This window comes from Rana temporaria, chromosome 8 (assembly GCF_905171775.1).
Source record: "Rana temporaria chromosome 8, aRanTem1.1, whole genome shotgun sequence".
In the NCBI taxonomy this organism is placed as follows: domain Eukaryota; kingdom Metazoa; phylum Chordata; class Amphibia; order Anura; family Ranidae; genus Rana; species Rana temporaria.
In genome coordinates this window covers 137,031,797-137,055,550 of record NC_053496.1, presented here as the reverse complement: position 1 = coordinate 137,055,550, position 23,754 = coordinate 137,031,797, and the positions used below count along the sequence as shown (strand labels likewise).

The 23,754-nt window shown below is 46.1% G+C and overlaps 1 protein-coding gene across 1 annotated transcript in view; it reads left to right on the top strand.

Annotated features, from left to right (window-relative positions):
* The window catches only part of LOC120909097 (sperm flagellar protein 1-like), an 84,539-nt gene that overhangs the window by 50,510 nt on the left and 10,275 nt on the right, over window positions 1–23,754 (top strand). The window contains exon 6 of the mRNA XM_040320749.1: window positions 12,605–12,707. Within this exon, the coding sequence (XP_040176683.1) occupies window positions 12,605–12,707 (103 nt within the window). The remainder of the gene's footprint in view (window positions 1–12,604; window positions 12,708–23,754) is intronic.

Sequence of the window (23,754 nt, the reverse complement as noted above, 5' to 3'; positions counted from 1 at the left end):
CCGCTCTCCGGTGCTTTCTTCCTTCTGCCGGGCACCACTATCTTCTTCCAGCTCTTTTACTAGCGGGGGCCCGATCTTCCTCGTCGCCTTCTTCCCTCTTTTCTTCTTAAGATGTTGACTCAGCGCTCTGTCCCTCTGTAATGCCGGTTGCACTGTGCGCAATGATTTATATAGGCATGGGGCGTGGTCACCGGGTGATGCCACCCGGTGACCACGCCCCATATGACCTCACAGTCCTGGGGAATATTGGGACTGTGACCTCATAAGGGGGCGTGGTCACCAGGTGGCATCACCGTTTTTTCGGCGTAGGGGTTCCCATCAAAATCCATACCAGACCTAAGGGCCTGGTATGCTCATGGAGGGGAACCCATGCCGGTTTTCCCCCTCATGATAACACAGGGGAGACTTCCCTCCCCTCTCCAAGGTCATCAAATCTGCAGCTAAAACACAAAGGAACCGCTGAACAGCTGATTGAGAACTTGGCAAAGAAAACAGAGCTCAAAAAGGCAACACACTAGTGTGAATCCGGCCTAAAGATGCCTTGCTGTACGTTCCCAGTACACTCAACTTGCTCAGCTTGCTGAAGAAGTCTGCCCCTGACCCCTGTGGATTATGACATTTTCTGCCATTACAAACGCTTTTTTAATCCGGTTGAGATATCCCTGTTTTCAAGGACTCTGGATAAAAGGTTAGAAGCTCTACTTAAGGCACTGTTTTTTTTCTGGTGGCTTCTGCAATACAACCTGCCAAAGCAACCATGTCAGTCTGTCAGACATTAGCTGTCTAGTCCAAAAATATGGCTCAGGACACTAGATCAGGGGTGTCCAACCAGTGGCCCATGGAGCCCTCTGATGTGCTTGTGACCTCCTGCTTTGGGATGGTGGGTTGTCAAGCCCAGATTGTGGGTTGCTGACCTGCCATCCCAGAGCATCAGTGTTGTGAATGAAATCGGCGGTAGAGGAAGCAAGCGGCTGTAGAGCCGAGCCGCATAAGCTGATGCTTCCTGTATAGCGAGCGCCAACTCACAGGCGGAGTGACACCAAATGTACTCTGCCTGGGACAGCAACAGCCTGTGATACCTGAATTGAACACTTTTATTAAAGGTAAGTTTATTACTAATGTAGCGCCCCCTTACTTTCAGTGCGGGCGCTACATTAAAGTTAGTGGGGAATGGAAGGGTTTGTTTTACTTCCATTCGTGATTTATGGAAACTCAGGCTGCTGCCCACTTCAGAATCGGTCCTGTAGGTCAGTCTGCGCTCCAGGGGTATGTTGTCACCCCTGGGCGGCAGTTGGCGCCTAGGGCGGATCCAGATTCTAGTCTCGGGAGGGGCACTGCCAGAAAATAAGGTGTTGCTTACAGAACTCAATTAGGTGTCCGATGTGTCCGCTGCAATGTTGCAGTACTGCTAAAAAATCAATGATCGCCGCCATTACTAGTAAAAAATATTTAAATATAAATGCCATAAATCTATCCCATAGTTTGTAGACGATTGTCAGGGACTGCAGACATGGTACAAGAGATGGTCAGAGACTGCAGACATGGTACAAGAGATGGTCAGAGACTGCAGACATGGTACAAGAGATGGTCAGAGACTGCAGACATGGTACAAGAGATGGTCAGAGAATGCAGACATGGTACAAGAGATGGTCAGACACTGCAGACATGGTACAAGAGATGGTCAGAGACTGCAGACATGGTACAAGAGATGGTCAGAGACTGCAGACATGGTACAAGAGATGGTCAGAGACTGCAGACGTGGTACAGGAGATGGTCAGAGACTGCAGACGTGGTACAAGGGATGGTCAGAGACTGCAGACGTGGTACAAGAGATGGTCAGAGACTGCAGGCATGGTACAAGGGATGGTCAGAGACTGCAGACGTGGTATAAGAGATGGTCAGAGACTGCAGGCATGGTACAAGGGATGGTCAGAGACTGAACACATGGTACAAGAGATCAATGCAGCCTCATCAGTGCCCACCATTGCAGCCTCACTGTGCATATGAACGCAGCCCCACCTTTGTGTATAAATTCAGTCCCACTTTTGTATATTAATGCAGTCCCACTTTTGTATATCAATGCAGACCCACTTTTGTATATCAATGCAGACCCACTTTTGTATATCAATGCAGACCCACTTTTGTATATCAATGCAGACCCACTTTTGTATATCAATGCAGCCCCACTTTTGTATATCAATGCAGTCCCACTTGTGTCTATGAATGCAGTCCCACTTGTGTCTATAAATGCAGCCCCACTTTTGTCTATGAATGCAGCCCCACTTTTGTCTATGAATGCAGCCCCACTTGTGTCTATGAATGCAGTCCCACTTTTGTATATGAATGCAGTCCCACTTTTGTATATGAATGCAGTCCCACTTTTGTATATGAATGCAGTCCCACTTTTGTATATACATGCAGTCCCACTTTTGTATATGAATGCATCCCCACTTTTGTCTATTAATGCAGCCACACTGTGCATGGCACTCACCATGGCATTGCCTCGATCACACACAGCAGGTATCTCCTCTCCCGACGTGTGTCATGGAACAAACAGGAGCTGTAGGTCTGTGTTCGGCTCTAGCAAAGTCCCACCCTAGACGGGCTTTTGTGATAGACAAAACACTGATTCAATCAGTGTTCGATCTCCATCTACTATCACACGAGCAGGTCTAGCACAGGCAGCACAGCCGAACACAGATCCAGCTCTCACACACAGCCAGAGATGCCCGATGTCATACACGCAGGAGAGAGGGGAGTGCTGCAGTCAGCTACAGCTCAAAGCAGCCTCAGGATAGGCAGCCTACCAGCCCTGGTGATGAGAGAGGGAGAGAGAGTTAGAGACTCAGCAGCGGGAGCTGTAGGCACCGCAAAGCAGTTTAAAAGCCAATGTGACATGATTGCCTCGGGGGGGGAGCAAGTGCCATGTTGCCCCCCCCCCCCTGGATCCGCCGTTGGTTGGCGCTAGAGGGGTTCTGACAGACCCACCTTCTCCCAGCAGCCAATCAGAGGAGTTCTTCCCTCGTTGGGCATGCTGGGAGGGGGGTATATCTGGGGCAGCCGCTTTTGGCGGGTTGTGCTATGGGGGGCCCGAGTTCCAGGTGCGGTACCCACCTTCAGGGTACGCGCATCCATGGGACCCGCCACCGTGGCCTGCTTCGCTGAGGTTGTGCACCATGCAGAGCCTTATCCTGACATTGGGAGGGGCCCCAGCGACTTGCTGGGTCCCAACCTTCTGTTGAGAGGATCCTAACCTGGAGGCTGTGCGATGGGGGATCGGCTCGGGGGAACCTAGAACTAGAGGTTGTCCAGGAGGCCTAGACGAACCATCGGGGATCCGGTCACCATACCATATGACAGGTATGCTCAAGCTGTCAGTGGGTGACACTGATTGACCTAACTGGGAGGATTTGCTCAAATTGATCTCACAAATCCCAAGTTGTCCAGCCTGTGGCAGAGGCCCTGAGTCAGGCCGGTGGCAGGGGTCTGTTTCCTCCCAGTGATCCGCAAGTGATGCTCCGGCTGCCAGGCCTGAGATAACCGCCTGTCCGGGGCACTTTACCCACCATGATTGGGGTGGCAACGAATTGAGCTATATCATTGCTGAGAGCAGGCTTGCTCTCTCTTCATATCCAAGGCCTGATACTAAAGTTTCCCCACGCTCATCAACCTTTTTCTGTCGTGTGCCATGTTGATGTTGGCCGTGTTGGGCCTTGGAATAAAGCATTGAAAACTGAATTGATGTCTGGACACTTGGGGCTAGATTCAGATAGCCCGCCGTAACTTTGTGCGGGCGTAGCGTATCTCAGATACGCTACGCCGCCGTAACTTAGTGAGGCAGGTTCTGTATTCACAAAGAACCTGCGCCCTAAGTTACGGCGGCGTAGCGTATGTGGTCCGGCGTAAGCCCGCGGAATTCTAATTATCCATGTAGTGGGCGTGTTGCATGGTAATGAAGGCTGACCCCACGTTATTGACGTTTTTGACTAACGGCGCATGCAACGGAAAATTCGACGCTGGCCCGATGTCCATACTTAACATAGGATACGCCTCATATAACAGGGGTAACTTTACGCCTAATTTGCATATTCCTCTCGGAAATCGACGGAAGCGCCACCTAGCGGCCAGCGTAAATATGCAACTAAGATACGACGGCGTAAGAGACTTACGCCAGTCGGATCTTAGCCAAATTCAGGCGTATCTTGTTTTCTGAATACAGAAAAAAGATACGCTGATTTGCGCCTAGATATATGTAAATCTGCTCCAAATTAACCCGCAAGAAGCCAATGACACCCAGCCCTATTCACGAACGACTTACGCAAACAACGTAAAATTTTCAAAATTCGACGCGGGAACGACGTCCATACTTAACATTGGTACGCCTCATGTACTCCTCATATAGCAGGGGTAACTTTACGCCGGGAAAAGCCTAACGTAAACGGCGTATCTGTACTGCGTCGGCCGGGCGTATGTTCGTGAATTGGTGTATCTAGCTGATTTACATATTTCTAGGCGGAAATCAGCGTACACGCCCCTATCGGCCAGCGTAAATATACAGTTAAGATACGACGGCATAAGAGACTTACGCCGGTCGGATCTAATACAAATCTATGCGTAACTGATTCTAAGAATCAGGTGCATAGATACGACGCTCGGACTCAGAGTTACGCCGGCGTATCTGGAGATACGCCGGCGTAACTCGTACGAGAATCCGGGCCACAGTGTGCATATGGACATATCTGTTCTACAGGGGTTACTGGGCTGCTTTCAAAATGTTCCGCAGGTGCAGCGCAGTGCACCTGCGGGTTACCTGCACTGAGCTATAGACTTCTGTTATTACCTGCACCGAGCAATAGACTGGTTATTACCTGCACTGAACCATAGACTTCTGTTATCACCTTGGTGCGCTTTTAGAGAGTGCATCACACCTGCAGGATATAATAGAAGTCTATGGCAAAGTGCAGCTAACCCGCAGGCAAGCCACAGGTGCACTGCACTACACCCTTGGTGTGGGTAAATCGCAGCGCATCAGTGTGAAAGCAGCCTTAGGCCCCTTGACAGTCTAACCCAATCAGGCCCTCCATTGGCATCTTTACATAAGCATTTAGCTGTGGGCACACAACATTATTAGTTTGTTGCCCTTTCTTTTGGCCTGTCCAAGGCACCTAGGGTCTTCAGCAAGGTACTAGCTCCCCTTTAGCCCTGCTGTGGTCCCATGGTATCTCCATCATAAGAAACCTAATGGACCTCTTCTTAAAGGAACAGCCAGTTCAGACCAGCCAATGTCCATCAGATGGTGTAGACTTTGCAAAGGTTTGGATAGATGCTAAATCTCCAGAAGTCAGTGTTGGGACTGACCCATTGCTTGGAGCATCTGAGCATAGTTCTACACATGGCTCGGTTCAGGGTTTTCCTTCCTCCGGACAAGCTTCTGGCCCCACCGCTCATACATTCAGACCCTATGTTGCAGGAAAAACCCCAACATTAGGGTCTTGGGCCTTATGGTAGCTTTTCTTGAGGTAGTACACCAAAAAAGATACTTACAAGGAATACCAACCTCAGGGGTGTAATACAAGATGCCATCTCGGTTTAGATGACTTGATCATCTGGGGAAGACCAGCTCCTAATCAACATCCTGGGTCCCGGGGCACATTGGTTCCCCCTGCAACACTGGAAATCTCAGCTCAGAGGCCACCTGACAAGCATTCAATCAGACAACAGTGGCTTACATCAACTATCAAGAAGTTTATGCATCTCAAAATGAAGTGGACCAAATTCTAGCCTAGGCAGAGTTCATGTTCAGGTCCTGTCCCCACATTCTAGACATTGACAATTGGCAGGCAAACTTTCAACCTCTGGTTTCAGCGAAATGGCTTCATCTCACAAAGGTTTTTCAAGACCACTGTTGCAAGTGGGGATATCAGATGTAAATCTTCTGCCTTCCGGGTTCAACAGCAAGCTGGGCAAGTTTGTCATCGGGACCAGGGACCCTCAGGCCTTCATAGTAGATGTTTTGGTGACTCCAGAACAACTACCAGGACCAGCTGATTCTGGGACTAGTTAGAACACCTCCAAAAATGTAATTTCCTACTTGTGTGCACTAAAATACAAGTCAGGCTTTAGGCATCCCTGCAACACAAATGTAATTTTTTGTAAGATACTCTCTAAGGCCCCATACACACCATAGAATCTATCCGCAGATAAATCCCATCAAATGGGTTTCTGCGGATAGATCCTATGGTGTGTACACGCCAACGGATATTTATCCGCAGATAAATCTCCCCTGGAATGGATTTCCAGCAGATAAATATTTGTCGACATGCACAGAATATCTATCTGCTGGAATCCATTCCAACGGATGGATCCGCTCGTCTGTACAGACTTACCGGATCCATCCGTCCAAAGGGATTCCCCGCACGCGCCGTAATGAATAGACGCATGCGTGGAATTCCTTATATGACAGCGTCGCGCCCGTCGCCGCGTCATAATAGCGGCGACGGCGCGACACGTCATCGGCAGAGGATTTCAGCGCGGATTTCAATGCGATGGTGTGTACACGCCATCGCATTGAAATCCTCTGAAATCTTAGAGAGGATTTATCCGCGGATACGGTCCGCTGAACCGTATCTGCGGATAAATTCTATCGTGTGTATGGGGCCTCAGGGTTATTCACTTCTAAAGGAATACAGACACTGTAACTTTTCTCATCAGTACATCAGCTAATTAAAATCAATTAGTCAATCCCATAGTGTGACTAATCTAGTTTAAGGACATAGTCTAGTAAAGAGGTAAAGTTTGTTAAAAACATTGCAATATATATTGATTACCCAGGGAGAATTGTTTATTTTTTTCAACAGAAGTAGAGTTACTCTTTAATCCATGTCTTTACCCTGCTAAAGTGTCTTCCTTGTCTGCTTCACAGGTTTAAAGGGGAGGTTGTCCCAAGGGTCCTTATTGCTTCAAACTGGCCAGGGAGAACTTGATACTTGTACTTGGACCTTGTCAGACTCCTGTCAGACTTTCTGTAAAACCCTACTACATTGGCTAGATCTTCTGTTCCATGAGCCGGTCCATCATCCTGTTTCTCAGTTGCTTATTTTAATGTCATGGCCGTTGAGGCCCAAGTCCTGAGGGACGGAGACCTATCAGACTCAGATATTAGTACTCTTCTTCTCACGTAGTCTACCATTACACCTGGAAGGCCTACTTTGTTGGATCAGAAGCTAGGAATTTCCATCACTGACACATGGGATATGTCCTGTTTTTCTTCCAGTTTGTCCTAGGTCAGCATTTAGTCTTAACCACCATTAAGAATCAAATTTCATACCTAGTTATATTTTCAAAGACCACTTGTCTTGTACACATTAGTGAAGACCTTTGTGCAGGACGTCACTCATATTGTTCCTCTTGCACACTGTGAAGTCTCAGCCTGGTTTTATTGGTTCTTCAGAAACCTCCTTTCAACCCTGTCACAGCTTTACCCCTGTCTTCCCCTTGCTCTAAATGTTGCTTTCCTTGTGGCTGTCACCTCTGCAACATGTGTCTCAAGAGTTAGTGGCCCTGTCCTGTAAGGAACCATTACTAGTGTTGCACAAGGATAAGGTTGTCTGTTGGCCTAAAGCCTTTTGTAGTTTCCTCCTTCCACCTTAACCAATACATTGTGCTTTTTTCCTTATGTTCTGCCCTTAAACATTCCAGGGTGATTTTTTTTCCCCCACTGTCTGAATTTTGTATGCACTGTACGAGTCTACCTCTTGGCGTCTCTTCCTTTTGTAACACCCTCCTAGATAGGTGCTAGAGTAGATAGAATAGTTCTTGGCCCATCTTCTCAACAGAGGAGCAGCTAGGTAAATTTATTTGGGCTTTTTGCTTAACAGAAGTCGTGATCTTTTAGTTATGTCTGCTCAGGATGCTCTGATGCTGTTCATGCTGTCTGGATCTTCCCTATATTCAAGCAACTTAGAAAAGTTCTGGATTGTAGGTGTAAACCATTCAGATGAGCAGTGTGAATATAGATGGAGCCCCAGCCAATTGGAAGGGGAGGTGCCCCTAGGCATGCTGGGTGCCTATATTTATGTTCAAAGTGCACCTACGCTTGTAGTCTTTTCCTGTGAGAAGAGTTCCAGTTGGGGAGGTTGGCCTGTTGCTTCTCTTCCCAGCACAAGCTGCCATGCTGCCTCAGGTGGGAGACCTGAGGGCCTGAATTTTGAAAACCAGGGTTTTCCTGAGAGCTGACTGAGGGAGGATGACCATGCATCCTGTCTGGTATCACAGAGGAAGGTTACCTGTGACCAGGGCCTTTTGAGTGCAGACCCTCTAAAGCAGTGGTTCTCAACTCCTGTCCTCAGGATCCACTAACAGGCCAGGTTTGCAAAATAACTGAAATACATCACAGGTGATCTCATTTGCTGCTCAGTGATTGCAGTATTCTAGTCTGCACCTCCCCAAGGTAATACTTAAAATCTGGCCTGTTAGTGGGTCCTGAGGACAGGAGTTGAGAATCACTGCCCTAAAGGGATCCCAGGGACTTGTGCTGCTGAATCCCCCTCTGGGTGCTAGAAGTCAGTTGCTGTGTGTAAGCTAAAGTGGACATGGCTGGTGTCTTTAAGAGCAAGGTCCACTCAATTCCTTCTCTTTGCAAGGGTCTTTGCTTAATTCTGTACAGTCTGCTACAGTCTGCTATATGACTGCAGGGCAGTGGTGACGTCAAATTGTCACTTCCAACCATACGTCTTAAAGGGAAATTTTTTTGTTGTCATTTTTTCAAATGACAATTTTTTTTATTGCATTTAAGTCTAAATATGAGATCTGAGGTCTTTTTGACCCCAGGTCTCAAATTTAAGAGGACCTGTCATGCTTTTTTCTATTGTTCTATTGCTTTTGTTTACATTCCTTGTAATAGGAATAAAAGTGACCCATTTTTTTTAAACAGTGCTAAAATCAAAAAAATAAAGTAAAATAAATAAGAAAATAAATAAATACATTTAAAGCGCCCCGTCCCGACGAGCTCACGTGCAGAAGCGAACGCATACGTGAGCAGCGCCCGCATATGAAAATGGTGTTCAAACCACACATGTGAGGTATCGCCGCGATCGTTAGAGCAAGAGCAATAATTTTAGCCCTAGACCTCCTCTTTAACTCAAAACATTTTTTAAACGTCGCCTATGGAGATTTTTAAGGGTAAAAGTTTGACGCCGTTCCACGAGCGGACGCAATTTTGAAGCGTGACATGTTGGGTATCAATTTACTCGGCGTAACATTATCTTTCACAATATAAATAAATAAAATGGGCTAACTTTACTGTTGTCTTATTTTTTAATTCAAAAAAGTTTTTTTTCCCCAAAAAAAGTGTGCTTGTAGACTGCTGCGCAAATACGATGTGACAAAAAGTATTGCAATGACTGCCATTTTATTCTCTAGGGTGTTAGGGAAAAAAATGTATAATGTTTGGGGGTTCTAAGTAATTTTCTAGCAAAAAAAATGTTTTTAAATTGTAAACACTGAGTCTGAAAAACAGGCTCGGTCCTTAAGTGGTTAAAGAATCAGATTCCCTTTTTATCATTTCTGAGGGCCTACAGTCTGAAGTATAAGGTTGTTCCCTTTCCTGTTAAGACACACTCTACCAGATTGATCAGTGCTTCATAGGCTTTTCAGCATCAGGCATCTATTTCCCACATTTGCAAGGTTGCCACCTGGTGTTCTGTACACAATGGTGTTATGAGTTATCAGGTGGTTATTCAGGCCCGTTTTGGCGTTTTGGATATAAGGTGCTTCAGGCTATTCTCTCGCCCTCTGCTCATTTGTTACATGGGCCTGTTGGTGTTTGTTCACTGTGCTGCTCACCCATCAGATTTATTGCTTTTGGACATCCTAATTGTTAAAGACTTAAGCCTCGTACACACGATCAGTTTTCCCGACGGGATAACTGTGAGGAGAGCTTTTTTTCCGGCCATGTGTATGCTCCTCGCAGTTTTTCAGATGGGAAAACGGCACAAAAACCGCCCGACAAAAAAAGAGAACCAGTTCTCTTCTTTCCCGGAAAAACCGGCAGACTTTTGCCCGGCGTTTTTTGGCAGTTTTATCGGAAAAACTGCGATGGAGCATACACACGGCCGGCATTCCCGGCCAAAGCTCCATCGCAGTTTTCCTGTCGGAAAAACTGCCCGTGTGTACGAGGGAAAGACTGACCGAGCAGGTTCTCGGCTTTCCCCTCGGGATTTCTGACGGTAACTTTTGCTGTCGGAAATCCTGTACGTGTGTACGAGGCATAAGATCTTGTGTCCTGTGTAATTAATAATTAGAAATTAGGAAAATAGAGTTGTTGACTTACCTACCTGAAATTAATGTACTGCTGAACCCATTTAGGAACTAACATTTCACTTTTTTGTTTAGCAGGTTTCCATCAGATATTTAATAAAATCAAACTTTGCAATGACATAGGGTGACCACATTTCCAAACTACCATTCAGGGACACCCCCCTTCCCAAACATCAGCGTGCGCTGTAACGAATCACAGCACAGGGATTGGACACAAGAGTCAGGATTTAAAATCAGTGATAAAGCGGTGATGTGGCAGCCCTTTTTGGGGGCATTAGTTTGGCTTCCACATTTGGTCCCTCCCACTTCTCATAAGCCACACCCGCTTATGGACGGGCCGCCACTGCGCTAGCTCCCTTTACATCACAGAGCCCTCCCTTTACGCAACAGTCCCCTATTCGCATCACAGTTACTCCATATACATCACAGGGCTCCTCTTTACATTGTGGTACACCTTTACAATACAACCATAATATACAACACTGCCCCCTTTTACATGGCAGCCCCCCTTTATATTGCAGTCCCCCTGTTTACATTACAGCCCTCATTCTAAATTACAGCTTTCTTTACATCACAGCACCCCCTTTTACATCCCTTTACTTTGCAGCCCCCCTTTAAATTACATTATAGCACCTTCCTTTACATTACAGTCCTGATTTGCATCACACTCCCTCCATATACATCACAGTACCCACAGTCCACCCCTTTACACAGTGCCACTCTTTTCAATGCATCCCCCACACCCTTACACCCTTTACATATCAAGTTGCCCCTTTTCATGACAAATACACCAAAAAGGAAAACTCTGCGCTCCTGAAAGTTCACCAATTATAAATCCACTTAATGTTTGTGAAGAAAAAAACATACATTAACACTTTAATTTTCGGAAGATCCAGTCCTTTATATGGTTAAAAAAGGGAAAGTTTCCACAATGTAGACAATATGATAAGAAAAATGACAGCCATCCTTTAGATTACAGTACCCCCCTTGATAAAGCAGTATCCCTTCATAGCACAGTGCCAAATTTTACATTACCGCTATTTCCAGCAATTAAATAAATAATAATTAAAAAAAAAATTTTAATAAGGGGGGGGGGGTGGAGTGCCGTTACGGACGCTATTTTTGCCCAATACTACATATTAAAAAACTTTGAATAAGCGGGGGGGTCCGTTTACGGGTGGGGAATCGAGCCGCTGATGCCACCGTATTAATAATACTGCTGCAGGCATAGATGGCATAGCTCAGCTTACCTGTTCCACCAGGCGCACTGAGCTCGAGAGTCCCGACGTCACTTCCTGTTCTTCCTGTGACGTCGGGACTAGCACAGAGACGGGCGGGTGCACACAGAAAGTGTGCACCCGCCCAGCCATAATAACAGTACAGTCCATCGCGCCGGAAGCAAGTGGCGCGATGCAGAGCGCCACAAAGGCATTTTTTGCTGCCAATGTAGCGCCTTGTCTGCAATCCCGTGATTGCACAGACGTGGCGCTACCCCCACTGCACTGTGCCCGGTGCCCGGTGCCCGGCGCTTGGACACAGTGCAGCTAAGGACCTTTTTTGGGAAAAAAAATCCTTAAAGGGACATGTTTAAATAAAACATTTTTTTTTTTTTAGATTTTTTTTTTTTTTTTTACTGACTGGGGGGGGGGGGGGGGGGGGGCGCCCGGGCGCCCTCTATGGACGGGCCGCCACTCACCCTACAATGAGACCAGTTAGCTTTATAGTAGTTATACGTATCACCCATCTTTTCCTTCAAAGTATAGAGACCTTTAACAGTTTCTGGCAACATAGCTTCATACGGAGATGTTGTATCCCTGTCATCTTCTTTAACAGCAACATGATTTGAATTCACTTATCCAGTTCACATGGCAAGCATTTTCATGAAGGAACATTTGGGAAAAACAAATATGCATTGTTTAACAAAGACCAGAACAAATCCTTCAATGCAACATAAAAGAAATCCTGTAACTAAATCACTGCTTCAAACCACAAGTGAGTCTTGTAATCTGCAGTGAGGGAAAACTGCAGAAAACAGCCCCCATTCTCCTCCGACCTTGATTGCTCTGTATGCATAATGTTGTTTAGTCAGCAAAGCATCTCACACTGAGGTCAAACCCAAGTACACAGCCAGGGAGATTTATCGTTGTAAGACCGGGGTGAGGGGTTAATGCAGGGTTGGAGTGATTTATGTAAACCATCTGTTTTTATTGTTTTTCTGTTGTTCTACCTACCTATGCTAGTAGGAAATTGCCTTGACAAGTCTATGTTTTGTCACATTGTTTTACAGAACGGATGGCTATTCACACCCCTATGCACATCTGGAGTCTAGTGTACGTCTGTTGTTGGAAGAAAAGGAGCTAGAAATGCTAGGACTGCAGGAAACTGTACAAGTGAGTGAGTGAGAGGCGATCCTACCATGAATGCTCTGAGACAGCAGAGGTTGCGTCATTGCTCTGCTGTGCCAGTTAACCGCTTAAGACCCGGACCAAAATGCAGCTAAAAGACCCGGCCAGGTTTTGCGATTCGGCACTGCGTTGCTTTAACAGACAATTGCGCGGTCGTGCGACGTGGCTCCCAAACAAAATTGGCGTCCTTTTTTTCCCACAAATAGAGCTTTTTTTTGGTGGTATTTGATCACCTCTGCGGTTTTTATTTTTTGCGCTATAAACAAAAATAGAGTGCCAATTTTGAAAAAAATTCAATATTTTTTACTTTTTGCTATAATAAATATCCCCAAAAAATATATAAAAAAACATTTTTTTCCCCAGTTTAGGCCGATACGTATTCTTCTACATATTTTTGGTAAAAAAAAATCGCAATAAGCGTTTATCGGTTGGTTTGTGCAAAATTTATAGCGTTTACAAAATAGGGGATAGTTTTATTGCATTTTTATAAAAAAAATGTTTTACTACTAATAGCGGCGATCAGCGTTTTTTTTCGTGACTGCGACATTATGGCGGACACTTCGGACAATTTTTACACATTTTTGGGACCATTGTCATTTTCACAGCAAAAAATGCATTTAAAATGCATTGTTTACTGTGAAAATGACAGTTGCAGTTTGGGAGTTAACCACAGGGGACGCCGATGGGGTTATGTGTGACCTCATGTGTCTTTACAACTGTAGGGGGGTGTGGCTGTAGGTGTGATGTCATCGATTGTGAATCCCTATAAAAGGGATCACACGATCGATGCCGCCGCCGCCACAGTGAAGAACGGGGAAGCTGTGTTTACATACGGCTCTCCCCGTTCTTCAGCTCCGGGGACCGATCGCGGGACTCCAGCGGCGATCGGGTCCGCGGGTTCCGCGGTCCCGGCTGGAGAATAGCACAGCACAGCACGTACCTGTACGTGCATGTGCCCTTGCCGTGCCATTCTGCCGACCGTAAATGTGCAGGATGCGGTCCTTAAGTGGTTAACTACTATTTTATTATTGATTTATGTAAGGCAGGGGTATCAAACTCAATTTCATTGTGGGCCGCATCAGCATTATGATTGTCCTCCAAAGGGCCGGTTGTATCTGTAAGATCAGATGTCCAGCGCATCCCCTCCCCTTACATTAGATGTCAAGAGCCCCCCACCATCAGAAATTGAGTCCCCTACTCTCCCTTACATCACAGTGCACCCCCCTTTCCTTATGCTGCTCCTGGGAAGAAGCTGGATGCATTGCTTGAAAGCAGAAAGTAGTGGTCTGGAGGAGGACAAGAGGAGGGCTGGGGCTCTCCTGCAGTTGCAGGAGAGGTGCGAGGGCCACATAAAATGGCCTGAAGGGCCGAATTCGGCCAGCGGGCCTTGTGTTTGACACCTGTGATGTAGGGCCAGCATTTTCTGCAGCACTATGCAACATAAGGACACACAAGGTCTGAAAGTGCAATATTAAAACCTGCACAATTATATACAGGGCTTTTTTTCTCAGAGAATAGGTGCAGGAACTCCTCCCTTCCCGAGTCACCCCTTGACTCCGCCCCCTACCCACCTCCAAGCAACCGTTTCTTTGTCCACCCCTTACCCCTTTAAAGAATACAGCTCTAGAATACATACAATACATAAATACAGTGCTAAGTATTTTGTATCGAATTTTTTAATGATAACAAGAAAGGCAGTAACAAAATCTAGCATCAGTGGACACTCCAGCGACAATACATCCACCCTAGCAACAATGGGCTCCCGAAAGCCACCATTAATAGACACTCCAACAGCCAGGAGCATTAGACCCTAACCTCAACAGTAGATCCCTCCCAGCACTGATTGACCCCTGCAATATAAGACCCACCCCAGCAACAATAGATCCCCCACTAGCAACAATAGACCCCACTGCAAAAATAGATCCCTACAGCAACAATAGATTCCCCATCAGCCAGCATCAATAGACCCTCGAGCAGTCAGCAACAAAGACCCCTCCCTCAACAGTAGATCCTCCCTGCAACGATTGACCCCCCAGCAACATAAAACACCCCCCCCCAGCCACAATAGATCCCCCACAAGCAACAGAAGACTTCCCCAGCAACTATAGACCCTCCTTTCTCCCCAAAGATAGATCCCCTCCAACAACAATAGATTCCCCAGCTTCAATAGACCCTCCAGCATACCCCAGCACCCATTGCTATTACATACATTCAGTGCTGGAAGTGCCGGAACTGCTTTCCCCCACTATACAGCCCTGATTAAATGACATAGTAGGAATGAAAGCCCATAGCATGAGAACATTTTATGATGGTATAACAATGCTGTGGAAGCAGGTTATATGCTATAAAGAAGAGATAGGTTTCAAGCATACATTGAAAGACTTCTAGACAAAGGGAGACACAGATGACATAAAAATGAAAATACATTTCGGCCCCTTTCACATATGCGGACCGTATGTCTGCTTTTTCATCTATCGTCATCTATTTCAACCGTGGGGATGAAAACGGGACATACATTGGTCCCAATGAGATTGCGGGTGTCAGCGGAGGACCCTCAGGGTGAGGACCCTGAGCGCATAAATATGCAAAGGTGGTTGGTTTATCAAGAGTCAGGGTTGGAGATTTGGAGTGAAAGAAATGTCTTACCTGTAAATAAAAATAAAAAAGGTGGGGTATTTCTCACATATCAAAAGTATCAAAAGTATGCCGTCTCCGCGTGATAGGATGAACCAAATTCCGGAGCTGAAAAAGAGGGGCATTGAGCCATGGGAATACCCTGCTCAGGGACATACTGTCTGGTATAATTGGGTTAAACAGCACATTCACAAGGGGAGGGCAAGGTGAGGCCAGAGGATAGCTTTTGAGACATTTACGCCAAATGGTTAAAGTAAAGGTCATTGGAGCGGTACATTGACGTTTAAAAATGGGATCCAAGGATTCAAGGGTACCCCAGACTAAAGAGCAGGGGTGAACCAGGTACAACACTCCCTTTTCAATGGCAGTTCATTGATTCGGTGCTTGTAAAGAGGACCATGAAACAATAGCCCTCAAATGTGAGGCGTAATAATATTTAATAATATCCGGGACTCCCAAACCCCCCCTGGATCTTGGGGCAAATACCACCGAACTCGCTATGCGGTGAGCCCTACCACCCCATATGAACTTTAGAAAACTCCTCTGAAGTGCTTTTAGTTGAGAGGAAGGCATGGCAACTGGTAATGTTTAAAAGTGGTATAGTAATCTGGGTAAAATAGTCATTTTTAGGACATTAATCCTACCTAACAGGGACAGGGGATATATTGGGGGAAAATTAGCAGGATAAAGGGAAGAATGAGAGGGGGTGAGAAGGATACCTAAATATTTGAGGGAGGTATTACACCATTTATAAGGGTATGGTTCTTTAAGCTGAGATAATAGGGATGACAAGATGTGTATGGGGAGGGCTTCAATTTTGGAAGTGTTAACCCTATAACTGGAAATGGCACTAAAGGAGGACAATAATTTGTGCAGTAAAGGAAGAGATATCAATGGGTTAGTAATAGTAAGCAGAATGTCATCTGCAAAAAGCGACAATTTATATTCCCCCATCGCATCACCACCCAACGAATGTCCGGATGAGTACGGATGGACACGGCCAGGGGTTCTAGACATAAGATAAAAAGTAATGGTGATAAGGGACACCCCTGCCGATTTCCGTTTGTCATGGGGAAGCCAGGCGACAGGAAGGATGACATCTGCACTTGGGCTGTGACTGACGAATAAAGGGCCTCTAAAGTTTTTAGAAAAGGGCCGTTAAAACCGTATGTTTTTAAGGTGGCAAACATATAAGGCCAACTCAGCCTGTCGAAGGCTTTTTGTACATCTAAACTTAGAATCAATGCCGAGCGGTAAGACTTGTCCAGGAGATCTATCAGATCTATTGTATGTCGGGTGTTATCCCCCGCATACCTTCTAGGGACAAAACCCACCTGGTCTCTATGGATCAGTTTGGGAACAATCCTGGATAGTCTGGATGAAAGAATTTTGGTAAATATTTTATAATCTGAATTTAAATGGGCTATGGGCCTGTAGTTATCTGGAATAGAGGGGTCCTTACCAGGCTTCGGAATGACTTTTAATTGTATTTTTACTAGTAATAGCCGCGATCTGTGATTTTTTTGTGACTGTGACATTGCGATCGGAAACTTTTTACACATTTTTGGGACCATTCACATTTATACAGCGATCAGTGCTATTAAAATGCACCGATTACTGAGTAAATGTGACTGGAAGGGAAGGCGTTAACACTAGGGGGCGGGGAAGGGGTTAATTGTGTGTCCTGGGGGTGATTCTAACTGTAGGGGGCTGGGACTCACAGGGTGAGGAGACCGATCGATGTTCCTCTGTACTGTCGGTCTCTTCACCTCTGACAGGACGTGGATCTGTGTGTTTACACACACACAGATCCACGGTCCTGCTGTGTTACCATTATACATTTCTGATTGGCATCCCTGGTAGTCTAGGGTGGCATACCTGTGGTGGGCATCCCTGGTGGTCTGGTGGCATCCCTGGGGGTCCAGTGTGGGTATCCTCGGGGGGCTGCGCTGATAATCGATCAGCACAAACCCCCCCTGTCAGAGGATCAGCCGATCAGCTCTCCTCTACCCGCGTCTGTCAGTTGCGAGTGAGGAAAAGCCGATTAACGGATTTTCCTGTTTACATCGTGATCAGCTGTGATTGGATACGGCTGATCACGTGGTAAAGAGTCTGCGTCAGAGACTCTTTACCTAGATTGGTGTTGCGGGGTGTCAGACTGGCACCCTGAAAACAACGATCGCCGCGATGCGGGTCCAGTCAGGATATTGAAACCACTTTGCTGCAGTCATTTTGCTATATGGCGGGCGGCAAGTGGTTAACAAAGTAGGATTCGCTGTATGCCTGTATTTAGCCCAACCTGCACCTGCAAGCAGTATGACCAATGGGATGATAAACAGGGGCATCTGAGCGGTATCATTTAAATTTGTTTCTAATACTGGTGGGTTCTGGACTGTCTGCAGGCGTGATGGTAAAGCTCTGATACAAGTGGGTCATGTACTGACTGCAGGCGTTATGGTAAAGCTCTAATACAAGTGGGTCATGGACTGACTGCAGGCGTGATGGTAAAGCTCTAATACAAGTGGGTCATGGACTGACTGCAGGCGTGATGGTAAAGCTCTAATACAAGTGGGTCATGGACTGACTGCAGGCGTGATGGTAAAGCTCTAATACAAGTGGGTCATGGACTGACTGCAGGCGTGATGGTAAAGCTCTAATACAAGTGGGTCATGGACTGACTGCAGCAGCAATATAAAGCTCTAATACCAGTGGATCATTGAATGACTATAGAAGCGATCCTAAAGCTCCAATGCCAGTGGATCATTGAATGACTATAGCAGTGATGTTAAAACTCTACTACCAATGGGTCATGAGTAGGGTTGCCACCTTGTCCCTTTAAAACCGAAAACACATATTAATAACACAGGTTCTGTGGCTTATTAAGGTGGTAATTAAACTCACTTGGTGCCTTATCTGCATTAAGTTAGTCTCAGATCCTTTGTAATTCATATGTGGCAGAGATTGGAAAGCACAAATACCTGTGGGCAATGGACTGACTTAGCAATGATTGTAAAGCTCTAACACCAGTTGGGCATGGACTGACTTAGCAGTTATTGTAAAGCTCTAATATCAGTGGGCCATGGACTAACTTAGCAATCATTGTAAAGCTCTAACACCAGTGGGCAATGGACTGACTTTGCAACGACTGTAAAGCTCTAATATCAGTGGGCAATGGACTGACTTAGAAATTATTGTAAAGCTCTAACACCAGTGGGCCATGGACTGACTTAGCAATTATTGTAAAGCTCTAATATCAGTGGGCCATGGACTGACTTAGCAATGATTGTAAATCTCTAACACCAGTGGGCCATGGACTGACTTAGCAGTTATTGTAAAGCTCTAATATCAGTGGACCATGGACTGACTTAGCAATGATTGTAAAGCTCTAACACCAATGGGCAATGGACTGACTTAGCAATGACTGTAAAGCTCTAACACCAGTGGGCAATGGACTGACTTAGCAATCATTGTAAAGCTCTAACACCAGTGGGTAATGGACTGACTTAGCAATGACTGTAAAGCTCTAACACCAGTGGGCAATGGACTGACTTAGCAATGACTGTAAAGCTCTAACACCAGTGGGCAATGGACTGACTTAGCAGTTATTGTAAAGCTCTAATATCAGTGGGCCATGGACTGACTTAGCAATGATTGTAAAGCTCTAACACCAGTGGGCAATGAACTGACTTAGCAGTTATTGTAAAGCTCTAATATCAGTGGGCAATGGACTGACTTAGCAATGATTGTAAAGCTCTAACACCAGTGGGCCATGGAGTGACTTAGCAGTTATTGTAAAGCTCTAATATCAGTGGGCTATGGACTGACTTAGCAATGATTGTAAAGCTCTAACACCAATGGGCAATGGACTGACTTAGCAATGATTGTAAAGCTCTAACACCAGTGGGCAATGGACTGACTTAGCAATCATTGTAAAGCTCTAACACCAGTGGGCAATGGACTGAATTAGCAATGACTGTAAAGCTCTAACACCAGTGGGCAATGAGTGAGTGATTGAGAAACTTATATAGCGCAACGCCTGCGAACTGAATCGCCTCTGGGCGCTTAGTATCCTTTCCCTAACTGAACTTTTGCCCTCAGAAAAGATTTGTTTTGATTCTTTTTCCGAAGGCCAGGTAATTCACCTCCGAGCGGATGCTGCTTGGTAGAGCGTTCCATAGTCTAGGTCCTTGGACTGCAAATCTTCGTTCCCCCTTGGACTTGTATCTGGCTTTGGGTATCTGGAGTAGATTTTGATTGGTGGATCGCAGAATGCGATTGGGGTTGTGAGCTTTTAGTTTTTCGCATAGATATTGGGGGGCATTTCCTTGGACACACTTATGCGTCAGACAGAGCGCCTTGAAAGTGATTCTGTCTTTTACTGGCAACCAATGAAGGGATCTTAGTGAAGGTGAGATTGATTCCCATGGACTGACTTAGCAATTATTGTAAAGCTTTAACACCAGTGGGCCATGGACTGACTTAGCAGTTATTGTAAAGCTCTAACACCAGTGGGCCATGGACTGACTTAGCAGTTATTGTAAAGCTCTAACACCAGTGGGCCATGGACTAACTTAGCAGTTATTGTAAAGCTCTAATTTCAGTGGGCCATGGACTGACTTAGCAGTTATTGTAAAGCTCTAACACCAGTGGGCAATGAACGGACTTAGCAGTTATTGTAAAGCTTTAATATCAGTGGACCATGGACTGACTGCGGCAGTGATTGTAAAGCTCTAATATCAGTGGGCCATGGACTGACTGCGGCAGTGATTGTAAAGCTCTAATATCAGTGGGCCATGGACTGACTGCGGCAGTGATTGTAAAGCTCTAATATCAGTGGGCCATGGACTGACTGCGGCAGTGATTGTAAAGCTCTAATATCAGTGGGCCATGGACTGACTGTGGCAGTGATTGTAAAGCTTTAATACAGATGGGTCATGGGCCAACTATGGTAGTAATTGTAAAGTTCTAATACCAGTGGGCCATGAACTGACTATAGCGGTAATACAGATGGGTCATGGGCTAACTATGGCACTGATTGTAAAGCTTTAATACCAGTGAGTCATGGGCTGACTGCAGCAGTAATGTAAAAGGTCAAAGGGTTACAGCCAGAGGCGTCTCTAGGGGGGGGCCAGAGGGGGCCCTGACCCCCCCAACATTATGCTGTGCCCCACCATGTGCCCCCCCAAAAAAAAAAAAAATTTTTTTTTTTTTTGCTTTTTTTTTTTTTTCGGGCCGCCGCTGGAGTAACAGTCTCTCCTGAGAGGGAGAGCGTCCCCAGTCAGCTCTGCGGGGCATTCCTCCCCCTCCCTCTGCTCGCTGACACTGCATAATGCGAGCGTTCACACAACCACAGCCGCCCGATCTGCTCCTTCCCCTGCATCCTCATTGGCACGGAGAAGAGCGAGTTGCAGAAAGGACTCCATGAGCACTGTGGGGGAGGGGGGCCCAAGCCTTCATCTCAGTTACTGAAAAAACAGACTGATTTCTCCCGTCCTTAGGACAGGAGAACCAGCCTGTAAATCCTGAGAGTGGTGACTGCAAGCTGAGCCAAGTGTCAGTCTATGACACTCTTTTACAGCCCAGCGAGTCTAGCCACCCCCCCCACTTTCCTCACATACGAGCAGGGAGGAATAAAGCTCCTCCTCCTTCTCCTTTCAGTCCCGCCCACACTATCTCGGTGTGCTGTATCTGAAGAGAGGGGATGTGTGTTCAGGAAATATGAAAATCAGCAGCATGTGTGTGAATGATGCCTGAGATTCTAGCCTGGACCGTGGGTATGTGTGTGCACTGCAGACTGCAGTACACTGTAATCACTGAACTGCATTATCTCTATCCCTTCTCTCCCCCATCTGTCTCCCTCCCCCTCTCCTGTTCTTTCAAGACATTCACAATTTACTTTCTGTAACGGTCACCACCGTTTACGATATTCCAATCCATCGCCCCACGACAGGTTATCCGACAGTCCGACAGACATCAGACACGACCCATTTCATTTCCCAGAATAAACGAGACAAAACAAGCTCTGGTACTGGCTCCAAAACGAATGAATGAATCCTTTAATGGTAACTTAGCTTTGTTATATACAGTACAAGCATGTTACAGTTAATCACAGGGACAAAGACACACTCCACCCACACATCACACAATGGGGGGGCTTCATACACATTATTTTAGATAATAACATTCCGATGAGTTAATTACTACTTATTACCCAGACGGTCTGGCTCCGCATTTAGAGGGGTTAATTACTACAGCTTGACAAGTCACATTCCACATCTTAACAGTGTCATTAGCATACACAATGAACAGGTCTTAGGAGCAGACCTAATTAGCACAATGGACACAAAACAGTATTAGCATCACACAAAGGAATGTCTAGGAGCAGACTCAATTAACACCTCAAAAGCATGTGTCCCCCCATTGAATGAAAACACTCTATTGACCTGTCGGAGTCAGACTTTAACAACTTGTAATATTTCAAGATATCCTGCAAAACATGAATTATCAGAAATGTCCCATCCCATGTAATTTATCATTATCATTTCTCAGTCACCCTATGCCCAAAAGGGCATAGTGACGCTGGCACAGGAGTAAACCCCATCCTTCAAAAGTCTCTGGGTGTCACGGGCCATTCTGTTACACTTTCACTTTCAGTTAGGCAGGTAATATACAATGCAAATTTTTTTCCTACATCCACAGATTGCAGGAAAGAAACTTGCATGATTCCCCCATCAACACAAACAGTGCTGACGGGAATATCCCTCCTGCCCAGCAATTGTATTCTATACAACAACCACTGGTGATAATCATAAGAGAATCCGCTCATTAATGGTTCAAAACTCAGCCAGTTCCTCCTGAACCAGCTGAGATTTAAACTGTCTATGGCTGGTCTTAGCTCTTAGGCAGCCCATACATTGATCACTTTTTTTCATTCAACTATTAGGTTGAATAAAAAAAAAAAAGAAATGATCCAATTCCCCCATCTACACATTATAGGTGGATGGGGGAATCGTCCCAGTGTGGACCAGTGCTGGAACAACCAGAGTTACTGTCCTGTCCCGGCTATTCACAGCGCTGGTCTCTGTCTCCATGGCAGCGGCGGCAGGACATTGGAACCCAGAGCTGGTTACTTTATGGGGCTGATGTACAGGAGGGCCAGCACAATTTGTTGTTAGAGATGGGCTGGGCATGTTCAAAATTCCACATGCCAGAGCCTGCCAGGAAGCCCACACTGCACAGCGCTAATCACAGGCAGTGAGACATTTCCCGGTCTGCAGCTGCACAGATCAGGAAATGTCTCACTGCCTGTGATTAGCACTGTGGAGTGTCGGCTTCCTGGCGGGATCGGGCATGTGGGATTTCAAACACACCCGAGCCCATCTCTATTGGTTGTAGACAGTTGAGCTCCCTGCAGGTTGCTTAGCAGCAGTGGACCCTTCTCTGACATGCTGATCGGGATGCAATCCAGGTGATGCTCTTAGTCAAATCCTAGTCATAAATATCAGTGATTTTATTGATCAAAGCCCACACTTTACAGGCATAGAGCCCACATGGCTGCTGATCATACGGTTGAATATATTTATGTGGTTGTACTCTTGATGCTAATAAATACTGTATTTATTAGATCTGACTGGGAGCATCACCTGGATCACATCCCGATCAGCATGTCAACAGAGAAGGTTATACAGCATTACTGCTGCTAGGTGACCAGCTGGGGGCTCGCCTCTCTATAACCAATAGTGCCAGCCTTCCCCTGCATGCACCCATAATGTCACCAGCACTAGGTCCTAATAGACTGCCGCCCCTGCCAAGGAGACAGACGCCAGACCAGCGCTGTCAATAGCAGGGACAGGACAGCTGGGGATCCCCACAGTGGCAGAACACCAGGCCCCGGTGGCAAGACAACCTTTGCAACCCTGAAAGTTCTCCCACTGCTTTGGACCCTTATATTTTCTTGGTGTGCTGGTGACATATATCTCTTGTTTTCTGCCACCCTGGGGGGCCCCAGTATAGTAGGAAGGGAGCTCACTGCAGAACATGTAAAAGGACCCGTTGTGGGATCATAGTAAAGGGCCCCAGGAGATTTTATATATATATTGTATATATTGTATATATATAAAATTGCATTTTATAGTTGGCCCCCCTACTTTTTTCCCTGTCCCCCCATGTGCCCCCCCTAAATATGAAAGCTGGAGACGCCACTGGTTACAGCAGAGCTACTAATTAATAACAAGATAACAACAAATTGACTTTTTCCTCTCAAGCAGTTTTAGGTCAGGCTACAGGAAAAGACTTTTGCCCTCATGCAGTCTGACTTTATGCCACAACATAGAAATATATAGGAAAAGCAAGCAGAAATTTGTCACAAACTACTGATTCACATCCTACTCAGGCAGGA